At 39.7% G+C, this 14337-nt stretch overlaps 1 protein-coding gene across 1 annotated transcript in view; it reads left to right on the top strand.

Moving 5' to 3' along the window:
• tsnare1 (T-SNARE Domain Containing 1) overlaps positions 1 to 14337 on the top strand; it is a 182652-nt gene that overhangs the window by 57446 nt on the left and 110869 nt on the right. The window contains exons 3-4 of the mRNA XM_038712303.1: positions 8529 to 8606; positions 9692 to 9761. Of these exons, the coding sequence (XP_038568231.1) occupies positions 8529 to 8606; positions 9692 to 9761 (148 nt within the window). The remainder of the gene's footprint in view (positions 1 to 8528; positions 8607 to 9691; positions 9762 to 14337) is intronic.

Genomic DNA, 14337 nt, shown 5'->3' with positions numbered 1-14337 from the left:
ATCGACAAGCTACTCTGTGAGGGCATGATGGTAATTCATCCCCCGGTCTACTCAGGAGTCACTCATTATAGTATGAGCACTTTGTATTGATTATTCAGTGCTTAAAAAGGAGAAAAAGAAAATCAACCACACTGCCAAACTGATCATCATCTATAATCAGTTCACTGGGCTTTATCATTGGCAACTGGGAATATGCAAAATGAGTCTCTGCCCTGGGGCTTTCTTTTTTCTTATTCCACTTTAGACACTTATTTCTTATTTTGACAGCTATGAAACTGTATGTAGAGCAAATGCTGAGAACTAAAAATCCTATCAAGGACTTATAAAGCAAAGCAAATATTGTCTTTTGCATTCCCAGTTAAATTGTCAACTGATTTGATACACCATTCTTTAAAAAAATGAAAAAGACAATAAACAATAAGGCCAATTAGATTAATTGATAAAAAAAAAAATTCTGTAGTTTTTCAAATTTTAAATCACCCAATTCTGTAGTATATAAAGACTTTTTAGCAAAGATTAACTACATTCAAAATGTCAGCATACTTAACAATGACTAGTGTGAAGAGTCTGCAGCCGTGTAAGGACCTGTAGACAAATCCATGTATTTTTAGCCATGCATGCAATGGAACTATGGCGATGCTGATGGGTCTGTCCACCACTTTGGTTCCGACTGATGGGATGGGAGTGTCCTGGTCTGGGGCTGAATGAGTGCTGCCGGCACTGGGGAGCTACAGTTCACTGGAGAACCATGAATGCCAACATGTACTGTGACGTACTGAAGCAGAGCAGGATCCCCTCCCTTCGGACCGCAGGGCAGTATTCCAACATGATAACGACCCCAAACACACCTCCAAGACAACCACTGCCTCGCTATTGAAGCTGAGGGTAAAGGTGACGGACTGGCCAAGCGTGTCTCCAGACCTGAACCCTACTGAGCATCTGTGGGACGTCCTCAAACGGAAGGTGGAGGAGCGCAAAGTCTCTAACATCCACCATCTCCGTGATGTCGTCATGGAGGAGTGGAAGAGGACTCCAACCTGTGAAGCTCTGCTGAACTCCATGTCCAAGAGGGTTAAGGCAGTGCAGGAAAATAATGGTGGCCACACAAAATATTGACACTTTGGGCCCAATTTGGACATTTTCACTTAGGGGTGTCCTCACTTTTGTTGCCAGCGGTTTAGACATTTTGAGGGGACAGCAAATTTACACTGTTATACAAGCTGCACACTCACTACTTTACATTGGAGCAAAGTGTCATTTCTTCAGTGTTGTCACATGAAAGGATATAATCAAATATTTACACAAATGTGAGGGGTGTACTCACTTTTGTGAGATACTGCATGTATGTATATTATTTGTTCATGAATCTTAACCACGTGGGTATTGTTGGTGCTACGATGACGAAGCTCCGCTAACCTTAGCAAAGTAGTTACTTTATAGGGCTGATATTTGTGATTTGGTGAAATGTCTTCACAACTATTCGATATTGGTTAATGACTGAAAACCTGGATATTTAAGACATTCTTTTTTATTTTATTTTTTTGGTAGGTAGGTAGGTTTATTGTCACAATATAACAAGTTATAGAGTGAAATTGAGTTATGTAACTCCCTTCTGCTACATGGCAGACAGTATACATTAATAAAGAATCAATTATGGAAAATGTTAAACAGAAATAAACTATCATCACTGGAGCAGTGCTGAGGATGAATTAGAGTTTAAGAGTCTGATAGCTTGGGGGGAAAAGCTGCTCTGCAGTCTGGTGGTGTGGCAGCAGATACTTCTATATCTCTTCCCAGAAGGCAGCAGGGTGAGCAGGCTGTGGCTGGGTGGGTACTGTCCTTTAAATCCTTTGACATCACTGATGCTCGGGAGATGGGTACCAATGATCTTCTGAGCAGTTTTAATCACCCACTGCAGAGCCCTCTGGTCCTGGGCCGTGCACACCCCATGCCAGTCAGGATGCTTTGTTTTGCTCCTCTGTAAAAGCTGACATGAACACACTGTTTAATGAAAATTAACAAAGATTTCCATGCTGAAAAGCTAAATTAAGATGTGACCAACATCATGATGTTAATACTGTCATTGTAATCATTCTAGCATGTTGATATTAGCATCTAGCCATTTAGCTGTGGCCTCTAAGTCTTATTAACATTTAAAATAAAATGTCTTTTTCTCACACCACTCATAAGCATTTCCAAAATGCCTCCGCAGGGACATTATAAAGGACAAAATCTAAGTTATGACTGTATCAGACACACTGCTCAAACCACAGAGAGACTGAATTTGTCAAGAGTGATTTTCTGAAGGCAGTGCATATCAGTACAGCTTTGAAGTGGCATGCTGATATGAGCATGTTAAAGTGTCGACATGTTAATGTGAGAGAAAAGTTTCAAGTGTGAAAAGATAAAAGGCTGCTGAGATGATCCAAGCCATTTACCAAACACTGGTTGTGAAATAACCCTCTATGGATCCCTCAACCTTCCAGGGAGTTTGTGAAATGAGCATGAAATCATAAGTGCAGATTATGTGTTGTGGGTTCTGATGTAAAAAATGATGTTACTCCACTGGAAAAGGATTGTGTAACAATAGCATACAGTTTTCACCCATTTGTCAAAGGGATAAAATGTATACAAAACAGAGGATCTTTGGATGAGGGTGGATTTAATATCCTAAAATGTTATGAAATTAGCACAGTAGTAGTCATGATACACTGTCTATAGTTATTCCACAGACTATTTGCAATGCTGTGCTTGATACTTTAATTCATGTTTTCCAATTGTATATTCTGTGAATGAGGAAAGAGGAGGTAAGAGTAGAGACAGGAGGAGACTGCAGGAGAGCCTTGTAGCTGTGGATGTGCCTGTGCACAGTAGTATTATTTTGCAGGCGCTCCACTCTTTACTGGACTTTGCTCTTGGTTGATTTGGAAGAGGAGTTTCTGCCTCAGCAACTGAATAGACTCAACACCTGTAAAAATAGCCTATGAAAATATCTGTGGCAGCTCACCTTGGGAGATATTTACTACAGATTTGCAACCTGTTTTTAGGAGCACTCAAGTTGTGTTTGTCCTTAGTTACCAAAGGACTGCACTAAGGTTGTACACAGGTAAAATGAAAGAAAGGCAGCTCCACTGAAAATTGCATGCAATATTTACTTTGTAAAGGAGCAAAATATGGCAGGAAGGAATAGTCTTTTATATGAGTAGCCGTGATAGTGATTAATCACTGCAGACTGACCACTGCAGAGGAAATCACATCTGGGAAAAGCAGGTGTAATGTCTGCTGCAATGTTTTAACAGACACAAACAAGGGAGAGAGACTATAAATAGAGCTCCGTTAAAGCAATGTTCTATTTTAAATCACAAGTTCCACACAACACAAGATGGGAGCGCAACAATCCTTTTTTTCCCCCCACACAACTTTAGCTTTAGGTTCTGTGTGGTCCCTTACAGACCTTTGATGGCTCACAGCAGCTCCAGTCCAGCGCAATGATTGAAGCAGCCAGTAATAAGTAAGCCGTCATGTTATCTGTTTACAGAAACAAGAAATAATTTAGTGAAAGGAGTTGAAAAATACACTGATACATTTTTTTAGACGTCATTCAATCACTGATATTTTTGTTGAGCTGAAATCAGGCTTCTAAACTATTTTTTCCTCACATCAGCTATTTCCTTGTAGGATGGATGCAGTTCCAAGTTTTTCTCTTCAACCAGTATTTTAAGTTCACCAATAATAAAATCTAGTTTTTTCTTTTGCACTGCTTTTCAGACATGCATAATCTCTCATAACAGCCCCGTGTCAGGTCTTATGTAGCAGTACTTCATGCAGATCAGATGTAAGTCCACTGTGTTCACTCCATCAGGCTGGCATTTTCACATACCCTGGGAGGAGAGAGAACAGCAGTGGAACAGTGGACTTTACCTTTTATGAAGTCAATAGTGACCCAAATCACACTAGTACTTTGATCTCTTGTATTTCCATTTAAAATGTACATCCTTGACATGACCTGGTAGTGGCACCGCAAAAAGATCAAGCGTTCACCAAATAATTAAGAATCACACTCTGGGAACCATGAATATCTAATACCTAATTAAATGGCAATCTAGCCACAGATCCTTTGCTGTGGATAAAAGGGTTGTGCCAACAAATTTGTTGATAGACATTACCATCCAGCTGTGTCTAACAAAACATTTTCGTTAGACAGGACCTTCAATGGCAGCCATTTAAACAATTTGGTTGAAGTTTAAGGTTCATTACATCATTACAAAATACAATCAATCAATGATAAAAATGAATGTCATGCTTAACACCCTGTTTTAGCTTGAACATGCCCCCTTCACAAATAAACAAAATGCATTTGAACCCTGACAAACACGTTCCACCTTCCCTTGTGGTTCCCTGTGGCCACTGACGCTCCAGCCTTTCAGATGTTAGAATGCCTAGATGTTACATCTGGCGGTCACCCATAATTTATGGAACCGTAATACATTATGTAACTCTCGTTTTAACGTCATAACGAGCCAGTAACGGCCCGCGTTTCATTGGTTGCAGCCTGAACTGTTTCTTGTGGACAAAAACTGAAAGCAAAAACCGGAACTTCAGACCCCACCCCCGAATCTCCACGAAGGAAGTGTTTTTAAGATGTTTACCTCTTAGTTTAACAGGGAAGAAGCAGAGGTGCAGAGTGACTGAATAGAGGACATGAATGAGTGACTTTACATGTATTAATTTAGCTGACGCTTTTATCCAAAGCGACTTACAGTTGCTATACATGTCAGAGGTCGCACGCCTTTGGAGCAACTAGGGGTTAAGTGTCTTGCTCAGGGACACAATGGTGGATGGGTCACAGAGGGGGATTGAACCCAAGTCTCTTACACCAACGGCATGTGTCTTATCCATTGCGCCATCACCGCCCAAATGTAATTTATTAGCTTGAAAAAGTGGATTTAATGTTGACCTTAAACTAGTATTTAACCTAGTATGCATTTGAATGTACTGTAAATCTATCCATCCACCAACCACATATTAACCTCACATAATTCATTCTTTAATATATATATAAAAAATGCAGTGCACAGAGTCTGCACGACCCTCAACACTCATCCAGTATCATCACAATACATTCAAAGAAATACAAACATGCTACACAAATAACAGAACCAGTGAGAGTTACCTCATGGTAAAGGTAGATTTAGTGTTGTGATGTGGTCAATATATATTATTTATTTTATAATACCGTGCCAAGTAAGAATATCCTAGTGGGATCCTAGTACTGAAAACGTACACTTTGGTCATACCCCCATCCAAGCCCATCCTTTGACAGGCATGGCCACCTCCACTGGAGCATGCACACCAGATACCCATCCATCATGGTAAATGAAAGGTGGACAAAGCGTGTGCTAAAGATGTGTGCATGCTGAGATAACATAAAAATTCACTAAAGGTCTTTCATTTGAAAAATTACTAATTTCCAAATGTATCACAATCTTGTAATGCTGCTCAACTGACTGCATGCAATCATGTTATTACCTGGACGATTTGTCAGTATAGCTCAGTGAGTAAAGTTAATGACTTGTGATGTACAGTGGAGGTCTGACGCTTCTTCCTCCAGCCCACACCACGGAGCTCTGCTTTGTCTCTGCATCACCTTTTATGTCTCTCTTTATTTCATGCCTTAAATACGGGGACCTTTGAGCGTTTTCACACCTCTACATTTTATCTATACTGCTGTACTTTTGACCATGTCAGACAAAATGCCAATTGCAGTCATTTCTGGATGCAGAAGATGGCTGTGCGTGCAGCTTCTACAGGTCGTGATGTTGATCTCAGCCTGCTGTAATGGCTTCAGGCCATTAACCCTCCCTGTCATTTGCAATGACATGTGCTTTTGAAAAAGGAAAACGGCGCTGCCCACATAACTTATACAGCGGACTCACCACTCCTGCTGCCAGCCTGTGGCTTAGTGCCATGCCATTTTCCCCGTCTACTCTATCATCATCACTGCAGTTAGATTCTACATTAGAGGCTCCCACAGCCTTTGATGTCCATTCATTTCCACATCTATTCATTATCATAACAATACACAGTATTTCAATATAATTACTGTAAATGTCAATTTCCCTACTATCTGCTATCACTAATTAATGTAACTTTGATGTGTCAGTCTTTACACATATCCTTTAGAACTCACTTTGTCAGCTCGGTCTGATGTGTTTGACATTTCACAATTGTTTGAATTTTAAAAAGCAGATTTGGGCTATATTGCATTAGCAGCATTAGTTAGACTGAGAAGTCAAATAAAATAGTGCCATCCAAGCACAGATTGGTCCTGCACAGAGATTTTAAATGCAGCAGCACTCCTTAAATTATATGCTGCCGCTACAAAAACCTCACCTGCCAAAATTCCATGAATAGAAAAGAATTCAGTAAAATTTTAAATGGAACAACAAATCAGCATGCAGAATCTATTTCACCAGCAAGTGCCTTGCTATTATTGGTTATCCATGTACAAGTCAGCTGCCTTGTATGAATAACACATCCAACTTGTGACCACTATATCAATGCACTTGCAAAACATTTGCATTCGGGCTTCTTAGGTAACTTTCATACCTAACCTGTTTGGTTCGAATAAAAGGAACCCTGGTGCGTTTGCCAGGTTAGTGTGGTTCGTTTGGCTTGGTGTGAAAGCTGTCAATCAAGCTGTGGTGCAGACCAAACAATCATAGACCCTTCTTTTCAGGCGGTCTCAGTCCATTTCTAAGCAGACCTTCTAATTTTTAGATAATGTGACCCTAATCTGTGCAGTTCATTAGTCCATTAAAGTGTGACATGATGTGATCCCCCCCATCCCCCACACAGACACATACACACATAACCTCTTTGACTTTTCTCTCTACCGGTTTGTCATTATTTATAACATTTGCATTAACAATACTATTAATGCTCATAATTGGTTATTTATGTGACAACAGAGAAGATAAATATACACAGTGGAAGTATTAAAGTGCTGCATAACTTGTGGTTCCCACGAAGGTCCTAATGATGCAGGATGACCGCGCCACAATTGTCCAATCAATGAGTTACCTCTTAGTCTGTATGTGTTCATCTTGGTTTGTTTGTAAACTGTGGGAACATGAACCAGAGGAGAATTAAAATGCAACAGTGTATATGCAGTTTTCCTTTGATCTGGGCAAAATTTACTGAACTTCAAGCACCATTAGCCCACGGGGGGGATGCAAAGCATTGTTATGGCAGAAATTTTGTGAGATCGCTAAAAGGTAATCTTTACAATACTGCTTTACTGGTTATGTATTTCAATGAAGAGTTTAAGCACAGACTACAGCCATGCCAGCAGCTCTGTAAAGCCAGTAAAATCCATAGCAGGTTTTTTTAGCTTGGATGTGGTATTACTGTTCAGCGCCATCTCTGTCAGCTTTTGGAGCCAGATAATACAAGTTTGAGCAAATAGTGGAGGAGGGGGAAGAGGAGGGATGAGCATGCAGCAGCCAGCTGTAATGAAACAGTACTTTTCAAAATGTTCACTAAGATGCAAATAAGAAGTAATGCTAGTAGGGCATAATATTTAATTAGCAATTTAGAGAGAGGTTTTTGAATGTCTTCAGTGTCGTCTGTCATGGAGCCCATTAGATTTATGACTGCACAGCCTGATACCCACTGCAGGACATTGTGATAGGTCCACATCAGTTCACATGAATACTGGGCTTCCATAGAAATGCTTAGGTATTGGCCATTAGTGGTGCATCTTAAGGAAATTGCATTATCGTGTGGTTGTGGTGGCTGCCACACATAATTACTATGTAAATAAGCCATCTGTTGTATCAGCAAAAAACCTTTTCTAGGTAATACTTCTCTGTGGAATATTGCAAGTAGTTGCGCAATTGAAAGTTGGTAAGTTGGAAAGGTGTACTGAGACTAGAGTAGGCGCTTTTGTCCCAGAAAACCAAAACAATGAACAAAAAAGCTAAAAGGCCTTATATTGCTTAGAGAAACTGCACAGTTGGGTGGGAATTCTCTGCATTGGCCACTTTCACATTACAGTGTTTTGATCCATTGTTAATCTAAAAATATTGATAAATGCAGCTTCAAAGTATGTGGAAATTAGGGAAATTCACTAGAGAGAAAAAACACAGTACAAAGGAGGAATGAAATAAATAAATATAACGACATACATGGTGGCTTTCAGTTAGCCAGCAGCTTAGCATGGTAATGGCTGTCGTGTCGTCCCCCAGCAAAGATGCTTTTCTCCTTTTGGCAAATCAGAATCTGGCCAAAAGGATAAATAACCTTTTTGACCTTTGAGATATCAAAAGCGAAGGACAAACAACTGCAACTATATAGACACTTGTGAAAATGTTCAAAACTGGATATTTCTATTGCTTTTGTTTTATCACAGCGTAGTCACAGTGTAGTCACTACAGGCTGTCACTGTGTGGTCAGCTCTCGGTCTGCTGCAGTGTCACGCTCCACTGGGCTGAGAAGTGTTTGCTGATGTCATGTTTTCTCTAAAGCCACACAGGTCAGCCCCTCAGAACTGCAAGATGTGTTTCAGGAGACCTCCTCCAGCATCTTCCAGATCAACTCCAACGGTAAAAAGACCAACTGAGTGTGCATTTGTCCTTGTGCTCCTGTCCTAACATAAATATTTTGAAACCAAGGACATTTTGGCCAGTCTTTCTCTCTTCAAATGGATTCTAAGCTTATTAGGAATTAAAGTAAGTCAGGGTAAAAGTAGTTTCAAGATTTGTGTTTGGATTGTGGTATACGAGTAGAAGTACTAGGATAAAATTGAGGTTTAGAGTACTTTCAGATTAAATCTGTAGTTTACGCATGAGACTTGAGTGGTTATTATTTTACAATAGGGTTCAAACCGGTTTAGGTTTTGAGTTAATGGTTATGATCAAAATCAGTACTAGAGTTGGTCTAGAATTAAGACACGGGTCTGTGGTTAACATGATAATAATACTACTTATAATAATAGTACTTAGCTTAAATTTAGTGTGAGATTTAAGGATGAGTTTAAGGGCAGCTTATTGTTAATACTAGGTTTAAATTTGAGTTACAGTTCGTTTAGCATAATGTTTTGGATTTATGGTTAAAAGTAGTACTAAACTTAAATGTTTATGGCTGGTTTAGGAGTTTGTGTTAAAACTAGTTTTAAATATTGGATAAGTTAAGTAAGATAGGTCTAGGGTTAAATAGTTTTAGAAGTAGTGTTTTCTAATATTTAAATTAATGTTTACGGTTAGTTCAAGATTTAGGGTTGAGTTTAGGGTATTTGATTATTACAGTAGGTTGGAGGCAAGTTCAGTTTTAGGGGTTAGCAGTAAATTAAAATTTTGTTTTGGGTTTCATAAGATTGAAATCAGCACTAAACCCTAAGATAGGGCTTTGATAACTTAAGGATCAATTCTTGATCTTCTTATGTGTCCCACTATTGTTGTCATTCCTCTTTATGTCTCTTCACCCATTTCACAAAGGATGAAATGTTGTGAGAGGTCCTTTAAACTGCTTTAGATTAGAGTTAAAGTAATTTTAAATTATGATTTTAGTTTAATTAAGGCTTTACTTAGTTTCACAGTAGGATTACAGAATGAATGGAAGTGCATGAGTGTGGGCGTGTTTGTGAGTCCAGTACGCTCTTAATGTTTGTATTCTTCAATTGTTTCTCCAGTTGTCACACTAGAGAAGAATCTTCAGTCACTCGGAACATCTAGAGATACAGCAGAGCTACGACAGAGTCTGTGAGTAACTCACACACCAGTCGTCAAATGCTCAAACATTTCATTTGCTCATTTACTGCACTTGAAGACAAATTTGAGGTATCCACACTTTAACTGAGTTGTCCCACTTCATGACTCGTTATACTTCTACTCTACTACATTGCAGAGATACAAACACAACATATGAAGAACTTTTAAAATGACGAAGCATAATAAGACATGTAATTACCAACCAATATAATGTGCTTAAACAATTAATCAATAAATCAATTAGTTCTTATAAAAATGTGATGATATGTGAATCATAACTGATTATTTAATAGTTTCACCTTCTCAAATGTGAAGATTTGTGGATTTTCTTTGTCTTAAATTAGAATAAACTTTTTCATTTTGAGGTTTGGGTGGGCTGACATTTGAAGGTGTTACTTAAACCTCAGGATAATTGTGATGGATTTCTCACTTTTTGGTTACGTTTTACAAACCAACCAATACATAGATGAATGTTGATGAATGAAAAAAAAATTATTAGCTGCAGCCGTATGAAACAGACAAAAAAAAAAACTCCTGCTTAAACATTAATGCATGAGTAATTATATATAATAGGACACTTAATCCATTGGACCCACCATCCATCGGAAGATCCGCAGGGGTCGGGTGCGCTGCCACATGGGTGGCAGTGAAGGTCAGGGACCTCAACGGACCAGACCCGGGCGGCAGAGGCTGGCTCTGGGGACGTGGAACGTCACCTCTCTGTGGGGGAAGGAGCCGGAACTTGTGCGGGAGATGGAGCGCTACCAATTAGATCTGGTGGGGCTGACCTCCACGCACAGTCTCGGTTCTGGAACCGTACTCCTTGATAGGGGATGGACACTATTCTTCTCTGGAGTGAGGCGCAAGGCGGGTGTGGGGATACTCACAAGTCCCCGGCCGATATATTTCTCATGCAGTGAAAAACAAATGTGTAACTGATAACCGCCGTGATAGTAATCAAGTCAACCTGCTGTAGCGCTGTGAGTCCAGACAGTTGTGATGAGTGGTAACGTAGCTGGTAGAGGTTTGTAATATAAAAACATGTAAAACCTGAGGTGCAAACTTGTTTGTCTTTTTCAGACTGTGAGCTGCTCTTTATCAGATATGCTGATGTAAACGTGTGGATTTGTGGTGAGATTTCTGCCCGAAGTGTTTCCGTTAGTTTCGGTTTCACATGCAACATGCAGTCCCAAACAGTTGTAACGTAATGAACAGCAGAGTATAGGGCAGGTAGCTCTCATGAAATGATAATGTTAGACTTTTTTTTCTCAACATGTCAGAAAACACAGATATGTGGGAGAGATTCTAAGTTTATAACAGAATTAATATTATTGAATTTATCATTGAGGTGAAAAAGGTGCACATTTCAAGAGATAACTTCCCAAAACAGATTAAATCATGACGTGTTGACTCAGCAGGGATGATATTACATGAGAAAGGTTGATGTACAGGAGAAACATATCTGAAAGCATCCCAGAATGCCTGAGAACTGCACTGCATTCTATTCTGTTAGAGTTTTATATTTTAAATTGTCACCTGCCGCCTAAATTTTGTGTTTGCCTTTACATAAATAAAAATATTTCCACCATAAATTGGTGCATTGGACATTTCTTAAAAATAGTGTTAAAATCTCGTCTCAATCTCGTGAACCCAATATCGTGTCTCATCTCGTGGGTTAAGTGTCTCGTCACACCCCTATTAGTTACACAAATTATTTAAGTAAGTCACGTGACATTTCTTAAGTTAAAATGAGTCAACGCTGACTTTTGGTCTCATACGGGACAGCGGTCCTTCAAGACTGCAGACTTCTTTCTTTGCTCCCATTGTAACTACTACTGCCACTAGAGGTCGCTGCCAAACAATAAACATAAATATGGTTCGTAATAAGATGCTTGCACGGACAACCTATACTGCCGTGTTTTCGGGAGGACGCTTTGGTGTAAGGGCTACATTTATCTCTGCTTTCTAGAAAATTGCTTATTTTCTCTTTGTTTCATCACCCTCTTTCATATTGATTTTTTTTTTTTCATTGAGCTGCCAGCAATTACCAGATTCAAGCTGATGACAAAGTGGCCAATTTAAGATGATTGCATCTGTTTAAAATGCATTACATCCCACTGTGTTGGCTGGCATGTCATCAATTCTATTGAACATTTTTTATGATCGCCTTGGAAACTTACTGACAATGCTTGGCTGCTTTTATTTTTAACTGCCCATTTTCCTTCAGCAGTATTGATGGTGGATGCAAACAACACATCCAGTGCCTCTGACTGATGCAAATTACATCCAGCATGATTCTTTGTTTTATTCAGCAGTTCTCAGTGTTTTTCAGGGATTGTTCCAGAAAACAGTCAGGAGGCTTCCTGATTCAAGAATTTAATGGTGACTCATTAACAGAGGCTTTTGTTTTGAACATAATATTTTGCAGTTGCAACCGTTTCCTCTTGTCACCTGTGATGAACGTTCACCTGAACTGATTCTTATGACAAAATTTCAAGACACATATCCAACAATTATAAGTGAATAGTAAAATTTTCCAATATGGTATAAGCAGATTCCAAGGCTTTTCTAGTCCGACAAGAATAAAATTCCAGACACAAAAACACATAAGACAAGAATATAACAATCGCTTGTACCTCTACAGTGGTTTGGTGACAAAACAAAGCACCCTGCTGATTGAAAGAACCAACCTCGAGAGTTCTTAATGAGGGTATATTTACTGATCTGTCATTTATTTTCTTTGTAAATGTCTATTGACTGGGCTGTTGTTTCATTTTTGAGGGTGTATTGACTGAAATGCTGTTTGAATAAAGCCAGTACCTGTAAGGTTAGTATGAAAATGGTCAGTTTTAAAGACAATTGGCACCAAATGGTGGATATTTCTGCAGCTTCAGTTACACAATACTGAAGTAATGGAGTTGGATGAGATGCTGTATTTTTCCATTCATAATGAAGAAGCTCATTAAAAGGTCCCTTTAGTATATCTTTTAGAGCATTCAGTCATATCACATGATCCTCATCAGCCGATGTAGTTTGCCCAGTGGTCATGGGATTGTAGATGCTGATCCGATCAAGAAGGTATTTCTCCTACAAAACTTCCAGAGTTACTATTACTATGGTGAGGCTGTTTCTAAAGAGTGCACTTTCACCCTTAAAATGTAATTTATCAATTATTACTAATATTTTGCTTATGATTCAAACAGGAGAGTTCCATGTCTATCTAAGCCTCATATGTGCTCCAACTATCAGTCATCTAACATTGTCAATGCAGAAAATAAATGACCTTTTACAGCCGGAACCCCGGACACCCAAAATAACTTCTCCCAGAGGCGGGGCACACCACAGAGCTGATACGTAGAGACAAACAACCATACACACTCACACTCACAGCTAAGGGCAATTTAGAGTCACCAATTAACATACCTGCATGTCTTTGGACGGTGGGAGGAAGCTGGGGGGAGAACATGTAAACTCCACACTGACAGACCATGTTGCTGCGAGGCCACAGTGCTATTCACTGGGCCACCGCTCCGCCCCTCCTTCAAATCATTGTCACTTGTATGGGCTCAGTGCCCATTAACAGATCACTTATTGAGAAGACTTCTAAATTTCGCAGTATGAAGTGTGAAGAGTGTTATGTTTGGTTTCAGAGGTAGCTGGGACAATAAGTCAAGAGTCAGACCACTTCAATCAATCTGCATTTATACTATGCACCCTACATATATCCTGAAGTCCAATTGGATGCCAACGCCTTTTACTGGCTGTTTTGGCTACACAATTACAAATAAACGCAGGTCTCAATTAGGGCGTACTCAAACTCGGGCCGGTTGCCTTGTATTGTGCCCAAGCATGATTGCCGCCCCCCGCCCCACTCCCTCGCTGGTCTGCGCTCAGACTGCGCCTAACGATCCGAGCATGTTCCCGTCATCACTCCGGTGTTTCCCATATATTGCGTGCAGAGCACATTCGCTCAGCACCTTGTCTCACTCGCTCCCTCTTTCTCTCTCATGAACACTGCTGCACTGTTTATATACAGTCTATGCACACGACATAAAGCTGTCAATGTTGGAGACCCACTTTAAAATAAGTTATGAGCAAGCCTGTAAAGAGCCTAGCTATTAAGGATAGCTATGTTAAGCGTACTGCACAGAGCGATCACACTGGTCAAATGAACTTTGGGGGTTAAACATGCTCGGGCACGGTACGGATTGCATAGTGTGAGTACGACCTTAACACTTTAATAGTAGCCTATTTTCCATCTTTGCTGAGCAAGAGTTTTGTGGGAAAGGAAGGGTTCTATTAATTGAAGTTTCACAGTCCATCCATTACAAGCTTGTCACTGACACATCCATTGGTTATCCTTCCATCAGAGTGGTAGCCTAACATTCACAGTGATGTGTCATACAAGACGACAACAATTATCTTACATACTTGGGTCACGTGATGACACCTGAGCATTAGGATATGGACTAAAGCTCCTGAAAAAGCTAATAAGTGCAACTTGGGTTTAGAATGTTTTATCAGAGATATGTGTTGCCAAGATCAACAATAAACCTCCACACTCAAA

Source organism: Micropterus salmoides, unplaced genomic scaffold, assembly GCF_014851395.1.
Source record: "Micropterus salmoides isolate LMB-PRFRI ecotype aquatic unplaced genomic scaffold, ASM1485139v1 Ms_hic_scaffold_11, whole genome shotgun sequence".
NCBI classification, from domain to species: Eukaryota; Metazoa; Chordata; class Actinopteri; order Centrarchiformes; family Centrarchidae; genus Micropterus; species Micropterus salmoides.
This window is presented reverse-complemented; position numbering and strand designations above follow the sequence as displayed.